The sequence below is a fragment of the Podarcis vaucheri genome (genome assembly GCF_965113315.1).
Source record: "Podarcis vaucheri genome assembly, chromosome: 11".
In the NCBI taxonomy this organism is placed as follows: domain Eukaryota; kingdom Metazoa; phylum Chordata; class Lepidosauria; order Squamata; family Lacertidae; genus Podarcis; species Podarcis vaucheri.
Genome location: NC_138749.1, coordinates 19,264,206 through 19,289,290, shown reverse-complemented (window position 1 = coordinate 19,289,290; position 25,085 = coordinate 19,264,206). Strand labels below are relative to the sequence as shown.

At 44.0% G+C, this 25,085-nt stretch overlaps 1 protein-coding gene across 3 annotated transcripts in view; it reads left to right on the top strand.

Annotated features, from left to right (window-relative positions):
• Positions 1 to 25,085, top strand: part of RICTOR (RPTOR independent companion of MTOR complex 2) — a 63,784-nt gene that overhangs the window by 16,033 nt on the left and 22,666 nt on the right. For all 3 annotated transcript variants that reach the window (XM_082241753.1, XM_082241752.1, XM_082241751.1), the window contains exons 5-17: positions 114 to 245; positions 995 to 1,058; positions 9,306 to 9,432; positions 9,821 to 9,990; positions 10,507 to 10,574; positions 11,007 to 11,074; positions 12,819 to 12,901; positions 13,840 to 13,927; positions 16,354 to 16,444; positions 16,550 to 16,616; positions 16,730 to 16,810; positions 18,571 to 18,671; positions 24,651 to 24,813. In XM_082241753.1, coding sequence (XP_082097879.1) covers positions 114 to 245; positions 995 to 1,058; positions 9,306 to 9,432; positions 9,821 to 9,990; positions 10,507 to 10,574; positions 11,007 to 11,074; positions 12,819 to 12,901; positions 13,840 to 13,927; positions 16,354 to 16,444; positions 16,550 to 16,616; positions 16,730 to 16,810; positions 18,571 to 18,671; positions 24,651 to 24,813 — 1,303 coding nt within the window. The remainder of the gene's footprint in view (positions 1 to 113; positions 246 to 994; positions 1,059 to 9,305; positions 9,433 to 9,820; positions 9,991 to 10,506; positions 10,575 to 11,006; positions 11,075 to 12,818; positions 12,902 to 13,839; positions 13,928 to 16,353; positions 16,445 to 16,549; positions 16,617 to 16,729; positions 16,811 to 18,570; positions 18,672 to 24,650; positions 24,814 to 25,085) is intronic.

The window sequence follows — 25,085 nt, the reverse complement described above, 5'->3', positions numbered from 1 at the left end:
TAAGCATGGATCTGTTCCTGCCTCGCAGAAAGGAAGAGCGAGTCTGTTTTTAGCAAAAGGGACACACTTAATTATTTAAAGCCTGAGTGATTTTCTTATCATTTGTATCATAGTTTGCGATTAGCTTTACTGAATGAAGCAAAAGAGGTGCGAGCGGCAGGGCTGCGAGCCCTTCGATACCTTATCCGAGACTCCAGTATTCTGCAGAAGGTGTTAAAATTAAAAGTGGATTACTTGATAGCCAGGTAATAATAAATTGATACTGTATTTGAAATCTTTTTCCTGATTTGGATAATGAATCACTGTTTATATGACTCTTTGAACCTTTTCGTTTGAGCAAATCGCAACATTACATTTAATAGATGCCTGCTTTGAGTGACGTGAAACAATCAGGGTTGTATGCAGCAGCATCACTCAGCTGATGGCCAGACTTTCTTTGATGGAATGAGGAGAGAAGAAATATTTAGCAGTTCCCCGCCCACCCTGCAGCCTCCTGTGTCTCTCTGCATTGCTCTGGAGGGGCTCCCCCAGTTTTAGGAGAGGCAAGGGGCTTTAAGGTGAAGTCGGAACCACTGAAAATTATTTTACTCCCTGTTCATTGATAGAAGCCTCACCACTAGCTGAGTGACACTGCTGGCTACAATCCCAAATGCACAACTTTTCAAAATAAACTTATTTTGAAATTGGAAATGGGAGAAACACGACTAATCTCTAAATATTGATTGCATAGCCTGGTTTTATTGAAAGATTGCCTCAAATATATTGTTACATTGGGTTTAGCTGGTTGCACAGAATTGTAAATTGAGGGCCTTTGATGCAAGGGGCTGTCTGGACTGTTTTGCACCAGTCATCTCAATAACTTGAACCTTGCCGCTATACGTTCAAAAGTAAAAAACAAATATATCTGGGAAATGCACGGCTATTTTAAAATGTGCTACATTCTGCCACCTTGAACCCTAATTAAAGTATTTCCTCCTCATTTTTATGCTTTTAGGTGCATTGACATACAGCAGAGTAATGAAGTAGAAAGGACACAAGCACTTCGTTTAGTCAGGAAGGTATGTTCGGAAACAATAGCATTGTGCAATTTTCCGCTGAATAACCCAAAACCAAATTCTGTATGACTGTGGAAGAAGCAGTGTTGGAAACACCGTGTTGCTATAATGTGTGAAATGGCTGGAATATTGCAACTGTGTTGCAAATAGAGTTGTAAAAATAGAAACAGAGTGTACAAATGCAACAGCTAGTTAGTATCCATAATGTCAGGGGATGATTAGCTGCTTGTGCTTAAAATTGTGCCCCTTCAGAGTTTGTGCGGCCCCACAAACCTCTGTGTGTGACAGAGCTCCTCAGACATGTCTGCTCTAGTCACTAGTAGAGTCTGACAGTGGCTGCCTGCGGAAGCGCTTCCAGCAAAGAAGTTCCTTAACGGAAACGCGTCTCCTGGACTCACGACGTGGCAGCTTCCGGCGAAGCATGGGTCTCCCTGCAGCTGCTTCTGACACCTCCCCGCTATTTTCGCTGGAAGTGTCTCTCACCCCTTTCTCTCCCCTGCTGTTTCCTGCCTGGGCTGCTGCGTCTCTCTCAGCATTGCTGAGATCCTCCTCCAGAGACCCCTCGCTCCCCCTCCTTGTCCCTGCTTTAGCTGCTGACTCTCTCCCAGTCTCTGGGAGCCCTACCACCTCCCTTTCCTCTGATGTCAGTTCCCTGACATCCACCTCCCCTCCAGGGCCCCCTTCTCCCCCGCCCCTACTCTCTCCTCTGGGCGGTGAGGAGCTGAAACCCCGAAAAGAATCCTCTTCATCTTCAGACGTCTCGAACATTTCCCTCCATCGGTCTTCGTTCCGACTCGCTGAATCCTCCTCCACCTCGGAATCAGAGAACCCCTCCAACTCTTCTTCTTCGTCGGTGGTGGCGAAGTATTCCCTCCGGAACCTCGCCACTGGCTGGGGTTTACGAGGGAATCTCTGATGAAAAGTTTCAATCAAAACCTCGTCATCTACATCCTCTGCCCTGACCCAGGTGTTTTCCGACTCCGGCTCCCCTTCCCACATTACCAAATACTCTACTTGCTCTCCCTTCCACCTGGAATCGAGAATCTCCGCTACATGGTAGCTGTGTTCTTTTTCCTCCATAGCTGGTCCCCTATTGACCCTCCCCTCTCTGTCCCCTATATACGGTGACAGCAACGACCTGTGGAACACTGGGTGCAACTTCATGTGGTTCGGTAACCGGAGTCTGAAAGCCACTGGGTTGACCTGTTGCGTGACTTCAAATGGGCCCAGTCTTTTGGGTCTTAACTTCTTACAACCTCCTTTAAATGGTAACCCTTGGGTGGACAGCCACACCTGGTCCCCCACCCTAATGCTTTCCCCTTCCCTTCTGGTTTTGTCTGCCTGCCTCTTATATTCCTCCTTCGCCCTGTTTAAATTAAGTTGGAGCTGGCGATGGATCGCTTCCATTTCTTCAACGAACTGTTCTGCGGCTGGAACGCTCCAGTTCTCCCCTTCCCCCCCTGGGAAGGCTCGGGGATGACACCCGTGATTAGCCAAAAAAAGGGCTCATCCCCGTGGACACGTTCTCTGCATTGTTGTAGGCAAATTCTGCCAACGCCAGCTTCTCCACCCAATCATTCTCTCTGTCATTCACATAACACCTCAAATATTGCTGGAGGACACCATTAGCTCTTTCCGCCTGCCCGTTGGTTTCTGGATGACGTGCAGTAGAGAAATTCACCTCTACATGCAATAAGCTCATGAGCTTCCTCCAGAACCTGGAAGTAAATTGTTTCCCTCGGTCAGAAACCACCCTCAAGGGGGCGCCATGCAGCCTAAACACATTTTCCACAAACAATTTAGCGGTTTCTTCCGCTGTGACCGCATGTGAGCAGGCTATAAAGTGGGCCATCTTGGTTAACAGGTCTACCACAACCATGATGGCTGTTTTCCCTTTGGACCTGGGCAGATCAGTCATGAAATCTATTGCCACTGCCTCCCATGGCCTTTCCGGCGTGGGTAGTGGTTCTAATAAACCTGCCGGTGCCCGCCTCTCCCCCTTGGCTCGTTGGCATCGGTCACACCCTCTCACATATTCCCGCACATCTTCCCTGACCTTGGGCCACCAGAATTCCCTGGTAACCAGCCACATGGTTTTGTGTTGCCCAAAATGCCCTGCTGTGGGGCTATCGTGCAGTTGCTTGAGTACCTTTTCCCTCAATTCCCCTTCAGGTATGTATAACGCTCCCTTGTAGTACAACGCCCCATCTCTCTCCTCAAAACCCCCGGGTTTGTCTCCCTCCCTCCTGAGACCCCTGAGTTTGTCCTGGGCGTATTCATCCTGCACCGTTCCCTCTACCAGTTCCCTTTGCCCCACCAATGCCGCCCCACACACCCAGCGGTCCTCGGGAATGACATGGGTCTCTTCGGGTGCACCCTCTCCCTCCAAATATTCAGGTTTGCGTGAGAGAGCGTCCGCCCTAACGTTCTCCGGGCCTGGTACGTAACAAATCTCAAAGTTAAATTTGGAGAACTCCTGGGCCCATCTCAACTGCCGTTGGTTGAGCACTCGCGCAGTTCTCCAATACTCTAGATTCTTATGGTCCGTGCACACTTGCACCTTCGGTTGTGCACCAATTAGCAGGTGCCTCCATCTCCGGAAGGCCTCATGAATCGCAAGAAGTTCCCGGTCGTACACCGTGTAGTTCCTCTCAGATTTGTTCAGCTTTCGCGAAAAGAAGGCACACGGTCGCCACTCTGACCCCTCCTTCCCCGGCTGCAGAAGAAGCACCGCCCCTATGGCTCTGTCAGAAGCGTCTGTTTCGACCCTCAGCTTTTTTTGTAAATCCACATGTAGAAGTTGTTCATCAGAGGCGAAGGCCCTTTTCAGTTCCTCAAACGCTCGCTCCGCCTCCCCCGTCCAAACAAACTTCTTTTTACTGCTGAGACAGTCCGTGATGGGCGCCGTCAGGTGGGCGAAGTTTCAGATGAACTTACGATAAAAGTTTCCAAACCCTAGGAACCTCTGCACATCCTTCTTGGTCTTGGGTGTTTTCCATTCCAGCACCGCTTGAACCTTGCCGGGGTCCATGGCCAACCCCTTGTCTGACAAGCGGTACCCCAGGAATTCCACCTCCTTGGTATGAAACTGACACTTCTCCAGTTTCACCCACAGTCTGTTGGCTTGCAGCCTGCTCAACACTTCTCTGACGTCTCTCACATGTTGCTCCTCATTCTCCGAATACACCAACACGTCATCTAAGAAGGCCACGCAATTCTTGTAGAGCAAAGGCCCCAGTACGTGGTTCATGAAGGCTTGAAAACACGCGGAGCCTGTTTGTAATCCAAAAGGCATAACTAGGTATTCTAATGCCCCCAAAGGGGTGAACATGGTGGTCTTCCATTCATCCCCTTTCCTTATACGTATCAGGTTGTACGCCCCCCTTAGGTCCAGCTTTGTAAAAATCTTTCCTTTTCGCACCCTGGTCAAAATATCATCAATCCTGGGCATAGGAAAAGCCGCCGGCTCCGTCACTGCATTTAGGCGCCGAAAGTCACATACCAGCCTCGGCTTGTCCGTGTTTTTTTTATCCACAAAAAACACTGGGCTACCCCCCGCTGCCTTGGACTCTCTGATGAAGCCTCTCTTCAGGTTCTTGCCAATGAACGCTCGCAACTCCTGCATTTCCCTGTCTGACATGGCATACAACTTGCCTACAGGAAGCTGTGCTCCAGGGAGTAAATTGATCTGGCAATCAAAGGGCCTATGCGGGGGTAGTTGGTCAGCTTCCTTCTCGCTGAACACGTCGCTGAGATCAGCATACTGTGGTGGCACCTTCCCCTTCCCCATTACTTCAGTCCCTGCTAGGGTGGCTTGGGCCCCTGCTGACCCCTTTTCCCCCCTGCAGTGTTCTAAGCAATGTGCTGAACCGAAGGAAACCACTCTTTGATGCCAGCCCACCAGCGGATCATGTAAGGCTAGCCAGCTCATTCCCAAAATAATGGGAGCGCCTCCCAAGGTGGCCACATTAAACGCTATCAGTTCTGTGTGCCTTGCCACCCTCATTATCATTGGGACGGTCTGCAAGCTAACTCCTCCTCCCAACAGTTCCCTGCCATCGATCGTGGTCACCTGCAGGGGGTTGCTTAAAGGGATAGTCTGTATCTGATGTTCAGCAGCAAACTCCTTGCTCATAAAATTGCAGGAGCTGCCTGAGTCCAACAGCGCCTTTATTTTTATGGGGTGTCCATTTTGCAGCTCTAGCGACACTTCAATCACTAGAGCAGGTCGAGGAGCTTCTGGCACGGGCACTTTCACTGCTCTTTGGCCTGGCTGCAGTGCCCTGACGTTGGCAACCAGGCGTTGGCTTTTACCTGCTCCGTTTCTCCCTGCTCTTCCCCCTCAACTGCTCCCACCATCCCTTGCCATTCCTTCCTCTGGGGGCAGACTCTGGCAAAGTGGCCTGGCTGTTGGCAGAGATAGCATTTCCGGGCTCCCTTTCCCTCCTTCTTCGCCCCCTCACTGGGCTTTGAAACTGCGCGCGCGCGGGCTGTTCCAATTTCCATCGGCTCTGCCGGCGGGAAAGCTGGCTCAGGAATGTCTGGAATGCGTAACTCCTTCCAACGTTCCCCTCTCCCTTCCCGCCTCTCCAAGGCTCTTGCCTCCTGGCGCGCTCCAATGGTCAGCGCAGATTTGGTCAGCTGATCCATAGACACCGCCCTGGGGCTCCTGGCCAGCTCGTCTTTCACAGCTGAAGAAAGACCTTCTTCAAATAGCATCTGAATGGGTGCTGCCGATAAATCCCACCCCAATCTGTGAATCAGCATGGTAAATTCAGTCCAGTACTCACGGACAGATCTGCTTCCCTGCTTGCAAGCCATTAGCTGTCTGCGCACCACCCCTTCCTCAATATCGCTGGAAAACATGATATCCATTGCACGAAAGAATTTCATAGTGTCCTTTAGGATATCGTTGTGCGTTGCCATCAGGGGTCGAACCCAGTCCCGCGCCCCCTTCTCAAGATGCCCAATTACGAAAGCAACTCGCGATTCCTCATCAGGGAACTCATCAAACTGCACATTCAGGGCATATTGCATCTCAGTCCTAAAGGCATGGTAATCCTTGGGGTCCCCCCCAAACTTCTGCACCAATCCTGGTACCTTTCTGGGGAACTGAGTGGTTCTCCCCTTTTTGTCAGCATCCTGAGCCCTTCTCTCCTCGAGCCTCGCCGTCTGCAGCGCAAGTTGGACCTCCAGAGCTTGATACCTTTCTTCCAAGCTTGGACCAGCTCCAACCCCTGCCTCTCCGGTTCCGGCTGGGTTGCTCATGATGCTTTCTCCTGCACAGGCAGCGTACAAAGACTGTCAGACTGCTGTCAGGGGATGATTAGCTGCTTGTGCTTAAAATTGTGCCCCTTCAGAGTTTGTGCGGCCCCACAAACCTCTGTGTGTGACAGAGCTCCTCAGACATGTCTGCTCTAGTCACTAGTAGAGTCTGACAGTGGCTGCCTGCGGAAGCGCTTCCAGCAAAGAAGTTCCTTAACGGAAACGCGTCTCCTGGACTCACGACGTGGCAGCTTCCGGCGAAGCATGGGTCTCCCTGCAGCTGCTTCTGACACCTCCCCGCTATTTTCGCTGGAAGTGTCTCTCACCCCTTTCTCTCCCCTGCTGTTTCCTGCCTGGGCTGCTGCGTCTCTCTCAGCATTGCTGAGATCCTCCTCCAGAGACCCCTCGCTCCCCCTCCTTGTCCCTGCTTTAGCTGCTGACTCTCTCCCAGTCTCTGGGAGCCCTACCACCTCCCTTTCCTCTGATGTCAGTTCCCTGACACATAAGTTCCATGAAAACTGCCTGTGAGTAGGGCAGTTTACTGTCTCTTCTTCCCACTGTTGTATAGCCCTGTATGCTCTCCCATACAGGTAAGGAGATCAGGAGCCCTCAAACCAAGGACAAAATAATGACATTCAAAACTACTTTTGTCAATTCGATTTCCTTTTCACACTCAATCACTGCAGTTATGTATAGAGCTACTAACAGGTATTTTATCAGTAGGTATTAAGTTGTAAATTTGAAGCAATAAGCCAAATCACTTAAAAGTATTTCATAAGATGGGATTTTATTTCTGCTATAGTTTTAGCATGCCAAATGATAAACAAACTACAGTGGTAGCTCGGGTTACATACGCTTCAGGTTACATATGCTTCAGGTTACAGACTCCGCTAACCCAGAAATAGTACCTCGGGTAAAGAACTTTGCTTCAGGATGAGAACAGAAATCGTGCTCCGGCAGCGAGGCGGCAGCAGGAGGCCCCATTAGCTAAAGTGGTGCTTCAGGTTAAGTACAGTTTCAGGTTAAGAACGGACCTCTGGAACGAATTAAGTACTTAACCCGAGGTACCACTGTAATAAGCAATCTTCCTTTTTCAGTTGTGTAATACAGACAAAATTTGTTAGTAAAAGAATCCAAGCCACAATAAGTGGTCACTTGTTTGTACTTTCCTGCCACCCATGATGAGCATAAGTTTGTTCATGCCTTCAGTGCAAGAACATAAGTTCTTGTATTTGTGAAAGAGATTGCTACTCTGTTTCTAGTGTAATGGTACAAAATGCAAATTAATTAAATGAAAATTTATCTTGTTGGTGGGAGAAGGGTGTAGCTTTTCCTTTGAAGTCTAGTCTGAAGGAGCTTCCTGTTACATGGTATCAGATGATGATTTACAAAGCAAGTGTTTCTCAGAAATATTGTAAATCTTTCATTGTTGAAAGACAACTTGCAAATAAAGCAGATTCCTCCCTCCCATTCTGTCATAAGTTGGAAAGGAAGAAATTTGATGAGTTCCTATAACTAGACTATATAATGGGCCACATAGTCCATTGCATCATAGTATCTATTCCAAAATTTGCCATAGTGACTGGAAATTTCTTTGCTAGAGCAAAGCCAATATACAGTGGTACCTCGGCTTACATACGCTTCAGGTTACAGACTCCGCTAACCCAGAAATATTACCTCAGGTTAAGAACTTTGCTTCAGGATGAGAACAGAAATCGTGCAGCGGCGTGGCAACAGCAGCAGGAGGTCCCATTAGCTAAAGTGGTGCTTCAGGTTAAGAACACTTTCAGGTTAAGAACAGACCTCCAGAACGAATTAAGTTCTTAATCCGAGGTACCACCGTACATGTCTTACACCAGACATAGACAAACTCGGCCCTCCAGGTGTTTTGAGACTACAATTCCCATCATCCCTGACCACTGGTCCTATTAGCTATGGATAATGGGAGTTGTAGTCCCAAAACATCTGGAGGCCTGAGTTTGCCTATGCCTGTCTTACACTAACCTTTCCCTAATTTAGAAGGGTGGGAAAACAGTGATTGGAGTATACAGTGCTCAGCCTCTTCCTCTTTTTGGACAGTTGTTTTTATTATGTATATTTTACTCGACTTTCCTCCGAAAGGTTCTTGTTTTCCTTTGGGGGACTTCCCACATTACTTTTGAAAAGTATTGGAGGTCCCTGAGACCTAAGCCGATGTTGTATTTGAGGGGGAGAAACACTGTGTGGTGGTGAATCATGCCTGCCCTGACTCGCGTCTGGTGCGCTTGCTGATGCCTGACATTCATGCACTTGAATGGGGTTGCATAGGAGGCCACACATGTAGGTCTAATGGGTGCAATCTTGATATTCTGTTTTCGTAGTGTATAAATTACATGGATTAGGCTTTTGCACATTGTGCTGTATGTGTGGAGGCCCTGATGCAAACATGACATCCATTGTGCAGATGTCATGCGGAGGCAGTATGGATCTGCATGATCCTTCTCAAATACAATGGCTGCATAGAGGTATGGAGACCCTGGGATTATTTGCATTGCTAAGAAAATGCATGAGACCTGTGCTGCTGTTTCGTTTCCAGCTTTGCCCCACAATTTATCTGCTGTGAACACTTCAGCACAGAAGAGGCCATTCTTGGTGAACACCATTTAGCCTTGCATTAGAAACAGCTTCTTGAGTGCATATCTGCTGCTCCCTAGTTTAATTGAACCAGAAGGCCCTGCAGAGAAATCTGCATGGTTGTGCAGTAGATTCTTTATCTTAGTATGGCGTCTAACCTTTTACAGTACATGTTCATCTTTATGTATTTGTCGAAGAAACTGTTTAAAAAGAATGTGGAAGCAAAAGAGCAGAATACTGAGCCCAAACGTGCAGGTGGGAGAAAGAGTTTGATACAGACATATAGAAGAACCATTCGTGCATTTCTGCAATCCTACTGTAATGTTGCCGTGACAAACCCATCCCTCCATTTCTTTTTGCATTTCTTTGCAGATGATCACTGTGAATGCTTCATTATTTCCTAGTTCGGTTACCAATTCCTTGATAGCTGTTGGAAATGACGGCCTTCAGGAGAGGGACAGGATGGTTCGAGCATGCATTGCAATTATCTGTGAACTAGGTAAGAAAGTTGAAAAGTATTATAGTTTTGTTGCATATTTTAATTATGGACATTTATATGTCAGTGTTTTAATGGGTTTGTTTTATTGTGTGCTTTAAGTATGGTGTATTTTTAATTATTTTGAATTTGAATCATGTACAATTGGTTTCTGTCTTTTATAAATGGATTAGAAGCCTATTTTGGCATTAATTGGTAAATAAGTAAATAATGAATATTTTTCCTGAGCCTCCAAGAAAAGGAATTTACAATATATTTTGACTTTAAACAAAAAAGGTTTTAAGCTGAAATCTTAACATTTTCTTGATATGAAGCTTAACATAAACATAGAAGTAAGATTAGATGAGAAATACGGTTAATTGGTTCAGTTAATATCATTTTCTTCTTTCAGCAATTCAGAATCCAGAAGTAGTTGCACTTCGAGGTGGTCTAAGTACCATTTTGAAAAATGTGATTGACTGCCAGTTAAGCCGTATAAATGAAGCTCTTATAACGACCGTCTTGCATCTTCTTAATCATCCAAAGACTCGGCAGTATGTGCGTGCAGATGTAGAATTAGAGGTAGGAACTTTCTTTTTCTTATACAGTCTTAGTGTATCAACACTTAGGTTGCATTCCAAACCCCACTTAACTAGGATTAAGCCCCACTGAATTCAGTAGGACTTACTGAACAGACATGCTTTGGGTTGTTGCCTCAATCCGGTGATCTATATTATCCATATTTTCTTTTTAAACACACCCTTAAAAATAAGCCCTCGATTGGCAGTACTTTCTGCCAGGTCTGTCAACAGGTAAAAGTTGCAAACATGCAAAAAGATGCTGCATATATTCTATTTCAAAAGGTAAGGAATAATAGGTCGTTCTAATTGGATGTCTTCACTTTACTCTGCTTCATAGATAATTTTGCTGGATGTATCTTTGTTAAGGTCAGAAGCAAATTCTATTTTCTATATCACTTAAGAAAGGACTACTTACGTTGGAATAGATAGTATTTTTTCAACATTTAAACGGTGGATAATAATAAAGATTGTATGGTGATAATGGGAATGACTCCAAACTTTTGTTTCCTTACTGCAGCGGATATTAGCGCCCTACACAGACTTTCACTACAGGCACAATCCAGATACTGCAGAAGGACAGCAGAAGTAAGTACAGTCTCCATTAGCTGCTACTTGATAACACTGATATTCAAGTACTTGAACTTTCGATCCTGGACGAGGGCTTTTGCAAGCCATTCTCTGACTTTTGAGGGCACACTTTCATGAGTGATACTATTCCCTGCCCCTCCAATATTGAGCACTTCATGTACCATTAAGCCATCTGTCCCATGCATGGCAATTTTCATTTTGACAATACTCAGTAGAGAAAATGGGGGCGGGGGCGGGGAAGAAACCCATAATTTTCATATTTTATTTTTACCATATCATATCATACCATACCATACCATATTGTATTCTTAACATTTAACAATTTAAAATTTAAAAATTGTCACAAATCAGAGATACCAATTGGAGTGTTTAATAAACACGACTCAGTTTAACATGGATATTTATTCTCAATATTGTTTTTTATGGCAGGGAGGACCGAGAAGCACGACTGTCTGCTAGTAAAATGGGAATTGTTGCAGCATTTCGATCGTGGGCAGGTAAGAACTTGCTTTAACCTTTAGAATGATGGCATACTTGGAGTGTAGAAAAAAGGTATATGTGTGTGTGGGTGTGGGTGTGTGTATGCACACTCTTGTGTGCCTCACGTGAAAATTGGTGGTTTACAATATTGGGAGATCTGCTTTTCGTGGACCACATTTGTGGAGGGTGGCTGTAATTGTTCTGAACAACCATTTCAAGTAGATGTACCAAGAGGTGAAGTTTGAGAACTGATTGACAAATTAAAAATGAATGAATTATCTGGTCAGAACACACATACCCAAGATTTCTTTTTAAAAATCAAATGTGGTAATTGGAGCTCTTTTAACTGTTAATGCTTTAAAAATGTGCATCCTGCCTGAGCTCAATTAAGTTATCAGGGCAGCTTGCAGTGAAATAAACATATTTTAAAATAAAACAGCTGCAACTGCAAAGTTGAATCAACCAATACTGAATTGGGAGAAAAAGTAACAAACACAGCCGATACAATAAAACCACTTCAGCTAACATTTATAAGGCCTATGAAAATAGATATCCCGGGGGGGGGGGGGGGGAGATTGAAAAGGCCATTTAGACACTAGACAAGCCTCCCCAAAGAGAACATTTCATAGATAGGGCACCACGATGGAAAAGTCACCTGCACTGGTAAGCACATGCCTAATCCCAGAAGGCTGTGGAGTTTGGATGAGCCAGTATTTGGGGAAGCAGACAGTATATGCAACTTGCTGCTGAAATTGGCCTTCTTATCACTGGATTGAAAGGCAGTGTATTGCGACTTTTAAAAAAGATTCAGGAGGAGCTAGAATTACTAAACATGCGGAATAAAAAATACTGCTGAGGAAGAACAAGTATCAGAATCAGTGCTGTCTTGTCAATCTTTTAGAACTAAAACATGACAAAGTAGCTGATAAAATAAGAACAAAATAAATTGTTGCAAGAGCATTAACAGGAAGGTTTTTGCAGCAACACAAAGCCATCAGGGAGGGGGGTGAGATGAATTCTAGGGAGAGAATTCCACAACCCAGAGGTGGCCTTAAAAAAGCCTTTCGTTCCTGACAAACACAACTCTGAAATTGTCTGGACACAGAAGATAACTTCTTTAGAAGTTCTGATGGGAGGCTAAAGCTTTCTCGTTGGCAAAAAGACAAAAACAAAGGGAGATGTGGTGGAGGTTTATAAAGTACTTCACCTCACGGCTGTGCAGTTCATTGCCATAAGATGTGGTTGTGACCGTTATCTTAGGTGGCTTTGGAAAAGGGTTAGGTGCATTCCTGGAAGTTCTAGGTCTATCAAAAACTATTAGCCATGATATCCAAATGTTGTTTCCGTGTTCAGAGGCAGTGAACCTCTGAATACCAGGGGCTATCATCTGGCCGCACTCTTGAGAACCGGGTGTTTGAGTAGAGAAGCTCCTTATCTGAACCTGCAGGATTCGTAAGTTTCAGTAATTATCTAGTATGATTCCCATTTTTCGGTAGCATCACTATGGGCAAGATTATTATTTTATTTTATTTCGTTGCTTCCTGGCAAAGCAAATCTGTTGCTCTTTGAGCTATATTATGATGATGATGATTCCATGATAAAAGAAACACAATTTGTTCACGGTCCTAGAAATCCTGTGAAGTTTATGCTGTGTTATTTTTAGACCAACTGTCTGTTGTTCAGCCTGTGGCAGAGGTTTCCCACTGGGTGTTTGCACATGAGTTTGCCGTCATGTAATTATGCATTTTATTTTGTTTTTAGGCATTATTAGTTTATGCAAGCCTGGAAATTCCGGGATCCAATCTCTCATTGGAGTGCTGTGTATACCTAATATGGAAATAAGGGTATGTGTTTGACTTCTACAAGATGGATTCCAAGGGCTTGTATGCTTGCTCTTTTCGTGTAGACAGATGTACAAATTCTGTTTTCTCAGAAATCACTCTGTGTGTATATATCTGTATTATTGGAGGTTGTGCACACATTGGCCCTCTGACTCCATGGCATAACTGACAGCTGGAAGTAACTGTGGCTGAAAGTGCCACAAAGCACTTCTGGTGCAGCCCTCAGAGGCTACAGAACCTCTCTCAAGAATGAGCAGAGTTGGGGAGCTGTAAGTTGAGGAAGACAGTCACTTGGAAATAAGGGCAAGAGAGTCGGGATTAATCCTTCTTGGCTGCCTGAAGCTACAGTGTTGGAGCAGAGAGGGTAGGGTCTCTGACAGAAGGAGAGTGACAGCTGACTATGGGTCAGATCTCTCTGTAGTGGCATCATCTGACCCAAATAATCATGAAATGAGAGCACGAGATAGGTTCTAGAGCAAGAGAGTTAACAAACAAAACGAGTTGAGGGTTTTTTATACTGTTGGGATAACAGCTGGAAGAGTAAAGAGTGAATCTATATATACCCCTTAGCCATCTCATATTATTTGTAATGTGTTCACTAGGCATCTGTGACTTGCAACAAGCCTTACTGCTCACTACAAGATATTAAATGTTAAAACTGTATGAATGAGCAATGTTATTTTATTATGGCCATTCTTCCAAAAGGCAGAAGCTTAGGATGTGTCTGTAATGTTAAATTATTTGTGACAAACTGTAGAATGCAACTCATGCTATGGAAGACTATTTTGCTTATTCCTTCTGTGCCCTCTGTGCCACTATGGGAAGAGGAGTAGACAGCTGTAGGGGAAAATGGTATCAGCAAAAGTCACCCCTCACACCACAGTGCAAATTCATTAAATTTCTACTGGTTTTTAAAATTCTGTTCCTTTTTATGTTTATAGCGAGGACTGCTTGAAGTTCTTTATGATATATTTCGCCTTCCTCTTCCTATCGTGACAGAAGAATTTATAGAAGCACTTCTCAGTGTAGGTTAGTATTGAACTTGCATGTTACTCTTCATTCATTGGGAAAGCTTATCAAGTCCATTCCTGTAATGGCTTCTGCATACTTGAGTCCTGCAGTTCATTGCTGGACTTAGTCATGAGTACCTTACTTTAGAATTGTAGTAACCAGAAGCTTCTTCGCTGTGTAAACACCAGAAATATGTCTGCCACTTAGCAACAAGGATTTTTTTGTCAAATCTCTGATGGAATACTCTTTCTCAGCATGGGTCTGGCAACACTAAATGCTTAACTTATAGTTGAAGCCTGAGTGGCTTCTGAAACACCCCCATTCTCTTCCAGATAAAAGGCATTGCTAATCCAGCTGATCTCAGTGCTGGGGCTGGGTTATATGTGCTCAGGTAGTCCTTCAAAGTATCTGGGATCCAGGTTGTTCACTCAACACAACCTTAAACAGTCACACAGGCTGTCATATGCTACAAGTTTTAGCAGAGGTGCTGCATGCTGTCAGAGAGCTGCCCCCACCAACAGTCTAGCTGCTGCTTTCCTCACTCTCTGGTGCTTCTGGACCAGACCCACGAGCAGCCCCACATAGAGCACATTGCAGTAATCCAGCTTCAAGTTTGCCACTGCATCGGCCAGGCTATCCCAATCCATATACAGTTGTAGCTGGCATGCCAGATGAAGCTTATAAAAGACACTCCTAAACACAGATATCACTTGGATGTCTAACGATAAAGATGTATCCAGGGGTACCCCCAGGCTGGGTACCTGCTCCTTCAGAGGGAGTACACCTCCATTCAGAACAGGCAGTTGACCTATCTTACGGAGCAGTCCTACTCACTGAGTCTCCCTCTTCCCATCTCTCCCACCCAGTTTATTGTTCCTCGGCCAGTCCACAGTTGCATTCAGACACTGGTTCTGGGCTTAAACAACTACTGCTGATGCAGGTGTTGTGGAGAAATAGAGCTGTGTGTCATCAGCATATTGATGACCCTGTGCTCCAGATCTTCTACTGACAGCTTCATATAGATGTCATTCATAGCATATTGTGGACTCCCTCTATCGATGAAGATTCCACTTCCAGGTTTAGTTATCAGAAAATTTAAAGTTAAAGAGGGTTTAACTTCCTTGCAAGGTTCCTCCTGATTTCTCCCTGCAAGTATGCTTTATCAGCCTGGCTATCTCCTCGACACCAACAGGCTTCTCTTACATTGTGACTGTTATGTTGTTGCTTTTTGTGCATCTGCAGGTCATGTGTACACATGAACAATTCAGTGGTAGCTGGCAAACAAGGGGAAAAGGGATGCCATAAAGCCAAGCAGCAGCTTGAAGTGCTTACTGATTAATTCATCTGCTGCTTGGCCTTCATGGCATCCCTTTCCCCCCTTTCCATTAATGATTCCTGCAGTGTTCACTTGCACATATGAACTGCAGATGGTGCAAACAGCAGAGAAAAATAAGAGCATAAACAAAAGTATAACAAAGTTAAATAAGAGGTGGCAAAGGGCAGTGGTGCAGACAAATGCTAAGATTTTGTTTTGCAACAAGGCTGAATGTGTCATGCCTCTGTCCCCACTTTTGCTCTGATATGCTCAGGCAGTCCCCACACTTCCCTGTACCACCTTTCCACTCTTATGAGGATGTACTGCTAAGAGCTGGGCTTTTTCTGGGTATTTCACTAAACCCCCTTTATTCCTGCCGCCACTACAGATGCTATTTATCTGAATACTTATCCCTAATGTAGCCAAGAATGAGGCATGTGGTGTAATGAAACTAATTTGTTAAACAGAAATAAAAAGGTTTCAACATGACTTGTGTACATAAACATACAGCTTCAGTTTTCTTGCATTCACAAGAATGGCTGTTATAAGGTGGTTCCTATACAGTAAGCCTGCAACTTGTGCACATTCAGCTTTTTACGCGTGGTAACATTAAAGGGGGGGGGGAATGGAAAGGGGGCAGGGCTAGAAGGGATGTAAGAAATCCACATCATCCCTTATATACATGGTCTCTCATCAGGGATGTTGCATTAACAGAGAATCTTTGAGGTTCCTTCCAACTCTCTGGTTCTGAAACCTGAAACCTGTAAAGTTTTATTAAAGTGTGGAAAAAGTACATTTTACTTGCCTTTAGAATAGGTCCACCTTGTGTACTTTCGTATGTCACTGACTTGTATGTCTTTCTGAGATAAATGTTGAGACTATTAGTGCCTACTGTAATTTAAACCTGATACCATTTATTATGTGATTAACTAAATGGTAGCTTATGTGTATTTATGTAGCTATAAAGCACACACGATAGCATAGAAATCAAGAGGAACAAGCAGGAGACAAGGAGAGTGAAATAATAATACCAAATCAAAATGAAAGGTGACTAGGAATTATGGTACTGACATACTCCATTGCTCTTGTTAATTAAACTCAGAATTTTCACTCGATGGCTTTCTTGTAGATCCAAGCAGGTTTCAAGATAGTTGGAGACTTTCTGATGGTTTTGTAGCTGCAGAAGCTAAAGTTATATTACCTCACCGAGCCAGATCAAGGTATTGTGTTATCAAAATCATTAACGTTATTTCTGCCTGCTTCACTTAGATAATATGAAAGAGAACATGAAGTTGATCTCAATTTTCTTTTGCACATTTATCTAGGCCTGACCTCATGGACAACTACTTGGCGCTGGTTCTCTCTGCTTTCATTAGAAATGGACTCTTAGAAGTACGTTCAGACTTTCATTTAAATGACAATTAGTTAACTCTATTGTAGTAGGTTCTGGGCAAAGCAGAACAGTGAGATGGTTACAATAGAGTTTCACTTCTTACTTACTCCAGGGTCTAGTTGAAGTAATCACAAGCAGCGATGACCATGTATCCGTCAGAGCAACAATCTTACTTGGGGAACTTTTGCATATGGTAAGGAAGACTTTGTTTCATGTACTGATGGTTAAATTCTTTACTTTGGGAATCTTCCAAGGATGGAAGAAAACAAAATAATTTTAAAAGGAATATTTTACTTAAGGAAGAAGGTATAGTTACCTAATACAAAGAATTCTCTGGTTCCCTGAAAGCGTGTCCTTGCCCCAGTAAAAGATGCAGTAGGTTATAAAAAGGTCATAGGATCATAGAATTGTTGAGTTGGAAGGTACCCCAAGGGTCATCTAGTCGAACCCCCTTAAATGCAGGAATATCAACTAGATCATACATGACAGATGGCCATCCTTTGCTTAAAAACCTCCAATTAAAGAGTCCACCGCTTACCATGGGAGTCTGTTCCACTGTCAACAAGTTCTTACTGTGAGAAAATTATTTCATCTCCTTTCTTTTAACTTGAATCCATTGGTTTGGGTCCTACCCACCAGAGCAGGAGAAAACAAGCTTGCTCTATCCTCCATGTGACAGCCCTTTAGATATTTGAAGATGGCTATCATATCTCCTCTGAGTCTCCTCTTTAACAGGCAAAACATACCCAACTCCCTCCACTGTTCCTCATAAGGCTTGGTTTTCAGACCCTTGATCATATTGGTTGCCCTCCTCTGCACACGTTTCAGCTTGTCAATATCCTCCTTAAATTGTGTTGCTTAGAACTGGACACAGAACTCCAGCTGTGATCTGACCAAGGCAGGATAGAGTGGTTCTGTGACTTTTCTTGATTGCAACACTATACTTCTGTTGTTGCAGCCTAGAATAACATTAGCTTCTTTGGCTGCTGCATCACACCGTTGACCCGTGTGAAACTTGTTGTCTACTAAAACCCCTAGATCCGTTTCACATGTACTACTGGCAATCCAGGTGTTCCTCATCTTAAATTTGTGCAGCTGGATCTTTCACTTCCTTCCTGCTCCTGTGATTCAAAACCCTGCTGCCTTGCTGAGAACTACCGGAAGGACTAGGGACTGTGTAAGCATGGCTTCTGCCCCGTCAAGTTTCTTGTAGACTTGTCTCAGCTATGGAAACTCGGCTAGTTCACTGATGGATCCTCGCTTTCTTCAGTGCATTACCGGCCATCCCTGGATGGCTATTTAATGCTGGCTCAAGAGAGCACAGTCAGCTCTCATATTGGTTTACAAGTTTCATGTTCACCATTCATTATTTTTGCAGGTTGTTAATTTTGTACTTTTAGAATTAAGAGCCCCAGCTATAAAAGTCATTCTCCAGAGAAGCAGCTGAATTAGTCTTTTGCGGCAAAAGCAAGACTCTAAAGATAAATATTTTTATAGCATAAGCTGTATTAAATAGGTTACATTCAGCTTCATTAGATGCATGAATCCACTGCTTGTTGGCTCCTTTAATGCGGTTTGCTAACTGATAATATCTCAAGGAAGTGGGTTTTCCAAGAGAATTGTTAGAAATCTTGTCTAAGCCTGCAACATATACAAGCAGTTAGCAAATGCTTTTTCTACAGTTGTCAAATTCAGTTGTTTGGAACAAACTTAGTTGGTCTCTAAGGGGATACTGGACAATTTTTTAAGTTTTTAAATTTATGTCAAATTCAGTATTTACTTTTAAAAAATCTATATTAGCTTAATTTTATCTGAAGTGGAAAGAGAAAGGAAAAGCGATTTCCTTTTGGCAGAGTTCTGCTTGTATACCATTCAAGTTAAATAGGTTTTCATTGGGTGGGACCTGGGCTGTAACTGAAAATGAAAATCTATGATTTTTCTTCTCTTTTTCAGGCAAACACCATTCTTCCTCATTGTCATAGCCATCACTTACACTGCTTACCAACTTTAATGAACATGGCAGCTTCTTTTGACATCGCAAAGGAGAAGAGACAGTAAGCATACATTTTAGTAACCTGCTGAAGTTACCCTAAATTGGCATATCCAATTCAGTATAGCTGCACTTCTTCTTACGACTTATCTAAATGGATGGCTTTAGTGATTTTATATATTTGAAATTAGAAGCCATATTGTCCAAAGAATACAGAGCAGTGGGCATGATAGTAAAAACATCTATTAATGGGTACCATGTCTGAAAGGCTTTCAAGATAAAAAACCCCAGCAGAAACAGAACGAAGAGCAGGAAGAAACAAAAGCCATGAAAACAAGGACACAAGTTTCTCTTCTTCTTTTGGCTAATAAACTATCTAATATGTACATCGTATGTACACAAAGTCCATCTTCCATACAGTGGGGAAATTAAGAATTTTTCTTCACCCTGTATTACAGATAATTAATCTCATTGACCTAGTTTACATGTAATGCAAAGCCAAGCCATTTAGGTTCCTGGAGTGAAGATTGCAGCCAATGACCTCCTCCCCCAGTGTGCTGCTGCTGTGCTACCCAGGGCTAAGCCATGGGTTAAGCCAGTGTTTCCCAACTGGTGTTCCGCGGCACACTAGTGTGCCGCGAGATGTTGCCTGGTGTGCCGTGGGAGTCTAACGGTTCTCAGCACCCTTAACAAAATACAGTTCCCAGGATTCCTTGGGGGGGGGGAGTCGCCGCTCTTTAAAGTGGTAGGAGATACCGCTTGAAATGTGAAGGGCTGTTGTAAGAGAGGGAGAGCCGCAGCTGGCGCGGAAGGTGTTAAGGGGAGTCGGAGGCTCCTCCTCCTCACGGGAGTTCGAGTGTCGCTCTTTCTCCGGCTGTACCATTCGTCCTGGAAGCGGGGGGGGGGGGAGGAGGAGGGGAGGAACCATTAAGCCTTTGCTGACGGAGAGCCATCGCGAGCTTCCAGCGAGTGGCAGCAGCAGCAGCAAGCGCCCGCCTCGTCTCTAGAGGAGGAGGAGCTGCAGTTGCCGCTGCCTTTTGCACGTAAGAACGGGTGCATAAGCGTGCGGGAAGGAGGCGCGTGCAAAAGGTAGAGGGATGGGGCGCCTGGGTGAAGCAAAGGCCTGGTTGTGGAGGCGGCGGGGCGAAATCCTCCCTCGTAGCCGCCGGAAGGCCGCCCCTCCGACTCGCGTCTTGAGCAGCCTCCCTCCCTCCCTTGAGACTGAAAGCCGGGCAAATCCCAGCAATGGGAAGCGCGGCGGGGGAGGCCTGGCTGGGCGCGCATTCGCACGACTGAGGTGACCTGGGTTACGACATGCGCGTCAAGGTGGTCCAGGGGAGTGCGTGCCTCCATCTCTCCGGGGCAGGCCTCCAGATGACTGACAACGTCAGCCCCGCCCCACGCCCCTTCTCCAGCCCTGCTCTAAGCATACAGTCAGACAGCAACCAGGTCTGCTCCTTTGCCCTTGCTTTCCATCTTTGGGTAGGCCAGGCATCCAGATACCCAAGGCTGAAACCTCCAATCTGTCCCCTGCTTTCACAACTGTGCCCGCTGACTCCCAATTTCCTGAAAAGGCCAATGCACTAGGATAACACAGGACTACGCTGCTGGACTGTAACTCCTTCCTACTCAGCTAAACAGGTATTAGCAAAGCAGAGTGTTTCCCATCCTTTTTAAAAGTTGCATGTGGGATTGTGGCATTGTGCAAAATGCATGAATAAATCTTTCATGGAAATGGGCAGTGACACAAATCCGTAGTCTTTATATATACTTTATATATAGTCTTTATATATACAGTACCGAAGACACCAAAACCTGCATTCCTGTACCCGTGAAAATCTACGAAAGCAAATATATATATATATATATATATATATGCTTTCGTAGATTTTCACGGGTACAGGAATGCAGGTTTTGGTGTCTTCGGGTGTCTTCCCGTGTAAGAGTCGGGGTGTCTGGGCGACGTTTCGACGAGGTCTCACTCGTCATCTTCAGGCTGGTGCTTTCGGCTTCTTGTTACTGGAACAGAGCTCTGTTCCAGTAACAAGAAGCCGAAAGCACCAGCCTGAAGATGACGAGTGAGACCTCGTCGAAACGTCGCCCAGACACCCCGACTCTTACACGGGAAGACACCCGAAGACACCAAAACCTGCATATATATATATATATACACACACACACACACACACACACACACACACACACACTTTATATATAGTCAATATAGGCACAGAGTTAATTTTTTAAACATTTTCTAATGGTGGTGTGCCTCGAGATTTTTTTCATGAAACAAGTGTGCCTTTGCCCAAAAAAGGTTGGGAAACACTGGGTTAAGCAATGGTTTGGTGCTCCTGATGAACCACAAGCTATAATCAGGGGTAGTATTAAATTAATTCAGAGTAGGTGCATTGAAAGTAATGGCATGGTCAGTTTAGGTTCATTCATTTCAGTGGGTCTAAGTAAAAGTTAGTTGAATACAACCCCAGGGTTCGTCCATGGTTTACTGCTTGTGGTACAGGGGAGACAGTCCACAAGCCCACGTTTGGATGTAATGCTTAGGTTGAGAGGAGCACTGCAGCCATAATTTACACTTTGGGATCATGCACATTTGTTCATTTGCACTAAGCCATGGTTTAGCTTTGCATGAGGTGCTCTCTGGCCCAGTGCTTGGTGCCCAGTGTTACATGCACAGACTTCTGTTAAGGAACAGATCTGAGGTGACATATAGGTTGCTGAAAAGGAGAGGAAGGGAAAGTTCTGTTGCACAAGAGAAAGTCCATTCCTTGTGTATGGGCAGTTTTGGATTCGGCCCATGGTCTTCCTTACCAAGTATGTTGACCTAGGCTTGGAAATAAACAAGCAAACTTGACGTTTGTCAGGTTTCCCAGAAAAATCAACATTTAGCAGATATCTGAAGAATTCAGGAATTCAGGCTGCAATGCCTGTATCACTAGAGGAGCTCTACCATTGATTTCTAAATTAGGATTGTACACAAAATTTCTAGCTGACGAATTTACTCAGGGATTTTGCTTCCTGTAAAACCTGAATATTTGTCTTGCCAAAACAGCTCTTGATTAAGACAGATTGTGCTTGTTTAAAATGAAAACAATAAGCACAACTTTCTAGTTTTCTTGTTCTGAAGTTTTCATTTGTTTTCAAGTGTGTTAATATTTCTATTTGGACTTTATGTGCAAGTCCTCAGAGACACAGTACAGTTTATAATATGTCCTGTACCCGCCAAAATTACAAGCCATTTACAAATTTTATTGGACACCCTACACAAAAACCATTCATGCAATGAGTGATTATGCCAGCAGCACTGGTTCAGTAAATTCGTAAGCCCTTTGGTATCTTTATTTCCTTTTAAATATATATATATATATATATAGAGAGAGAGAGAGGAGAAGAATTGTGATTCATAGTGTAAGGGAGGTTTTGATATATTCAAGACTATTTAATCTGGTGTTTTTTATCATCTTTACCACTCATTTACATCTTCATAAGTTTTTCCCATTTAAATATACGTACTGAGAAAATACCTATTAGGAATCTATTGCAGTGTTCATGTAATTGATTTAAATGTTTCCCCAGTTGACCCCATTTTTTTAAAAAAAACCTTTTCTCCATCAATACAAAAAAGAACTACTGCCATCTGACATGGTTACATAAAATCACTTTAAACCGTGGCCTAATCAATCTGTACCAAAATATAACTGATTTGGAACAATTGTATAAAGAACAATTGAATGAATAGTTATTCTGACAAGTATCAGGTAACGTCTTGTAAAATACAAATTGCATGAGAAAGCTCATTTTATCATATACCTTGGGGTGTGGGGGTGGAATCCCTAATCTGTTTGTAACAGAATGTTCAGAGTGTAATCACTATTTAATCCAGCTAATAATCTGATTTCAACTGTTTTTCCCCGTTGAAATAAAGTTTGCATCTTGCTCAGATCAGTAGCAAACCTCTCAGTGGTTTTCATGGTTCTAAGTTATCTCTAGTCAGGTTCAAATTCTAAATTTCCCCTCTTTTTAAAGCCTGTGATCATGAACCCAGAAATGGAGTGATTACGCTTTAATGAATGAGTTGTGGTTTGCTCCAGAATGCCTGTGATAAACTTTTACAGTAGCCGTTTAAGTAGTCAAGTGGAAGGAACAAATTTAGGCTCAGTTTATATCTGCCTCAGATTAGTTTCTTTATAAGGTCATCCTTGGCGGGACGCGGGTGGCGCTGTGGGTAAAAGCCTCAGCGCCTAGGGCTTGCCGATCGAAAGGTCGGTGGTTCGAATCCCCGCGGCGGGGTGCGCTCCCGCTGCTCGGTCCCAGCGCCTGCCAACCTAGCAGTTCGAAAGCACCCCCGGGTGCAAGTAGATAAATAGGTACCGCTTACCAGCGGGAAGGTAAACGGCGTTCCGTGTGCTGCGCTGGCTCGCCAGATGCAGCTTTGTCACACTGGCCACGTGACCCGGAAGTGTCTCCGGACAGCGCTGGCCCCCGGCCTCTTGAGTGAGATGGGCGCACAAACCCCAGAGTCTGTCAAGACTGGCCCGTTCGGGCAGGGGTACCTTTACCTTTACCTTTAAGGTCATCCTTCCATGTTTGAGGCTTGGTCATGCAACCAGGAGCATACTGGCTCCTGGATGCCTCTCTTTAATATATATATATATATTTATTAAGTTTCCAACAAATTAAGCACAACACTACAAAAAAGCCAAAAAAGAAAAAAACATACAATACATAAGAAGAAGAAGAAGAAGAAGAACCAAAAATAATAATAAAAGAAACAAACAAGACAAAACAAAACAAAAACCATTTAAAATTTCAATTTCAACATCTTATCTCTCTTTCCCTTATTTCCTTGACTTCCTCACACCTCCCTTTTTGTATTCCACTTCTGTTAATTGTTTCAGCAATTCCTTTCCATCTTCCTCTGTTTTCTATCTTATAATTGTCTTAACGCATTCTAACCATATTTTCCCTTTAAAGCTCAATTAATCTATTTATACTTAATTCCAATTCCTATCCATCTTCCCCTGTTTTCTATCCTATAATTATCTTAACACATTTTAACCTTATTTTCCTTTAATACTCTATTAATCTATTTATACTTAATTCCTTATAACATTTCTACTGAAGCCATATAACTTCATTCCAATGTTCTTCTAACATTCATTAATTTTACAATATTTCTATAAATAATCTTTAAACCTTTCCCAGTCTTCTTCCACCGACTCTTCTCCCTGGTCTTGGATCTTGCCAGTCTTTTCCGCCAATTCTATCTAGTCCATCAACTTCATCTGCCATTATCCAACACTTCTGTACTTCCAGGAGACAACCATTCTCTCAGCCAACAAAGAGCAGATGATTCACAACAAAGTTTAAGGGTCTGGCAGGGCATGTCCACCTCCTTCTTTAGCATCCGTCAATATCTTAAGTTTTACTCGAGGCTTCCTGCCCTGCCAAACGACTCCAAAAACATCCCTTTGCCACCTCCTGATACAATCCATCCCAACCAAAACTTGTACTGTTTGAAACGAAAGCAACATCCCTAGCATCACAGCAACCCTCATCCCCACCACAACAACTCGGCCCAACAATAGCAACTTCAGATTTGTCCATATTTCCCAATCCCCCTTCTCTTCAATCCAACGTCCTTCACAGTTGGCGCAAAAGGTGCCCGCCGAATCCCACGTTCACAGGCTTCTCCCGCCTGTGATTTTTATGGGTCTCCGCCTTCACCGCGGCGGTACAGACCCAAATTCCCACGGGGCAAGTTCCTCCCGATCAGAGGAACTCCGCCATTGCCGGAGGCACCAATCCGGAAGTCGATGCCTCTCCACCATTCTTCCTGGAGCTGTGACAGGCAGGTGCAAAGGGGGGCGGGGCTGTGTTGTTCAGGCCATTGTTAGACTTTGAAGTCATCTTCTAGCACAAAGATCTCTGGGAAATGCAGTTTGACTATATTTCACATCCTTTCAGATCCTTACTAAAGGCAGTAATCTTATAGAAAATTTTGACTGTCAACTTTCCCCCTTGGTAGACGGGCCAGCGCTGCACTAAATTGTCTAAAACGCTTTCATGAAATGAAGAAACGAGGACCGAAACCTTATAGCCTTCATCTAGATCACATTGTTCAGAAAGCCATGTCAACACATCAGCGAAGGGATCAGTATCGTGTGCAGAAAGACATCTTTATTCTAAAGGTAGCTATTTTACTTCAATGTCAGTGATTTTCCTTATTTTTTTTGTAAACAGCAAATAATCTTCATTGATTTAAACTGAATTTCCAAAATAAGAGTTGCTAGGAATTAAGAGTTTAAATGAAAACCTTACATGGGGAGATAGGGTGGGGAAACTGTTGCACTAGAAATCTGACATGGCTTCTGAGTGCAGAGAGAGAGAAAATGTGGGCATACATTTTGGTGGTGGTCTGTCTACAGTTCAATATATTTTAATAATCTGCAAACTTGTATAT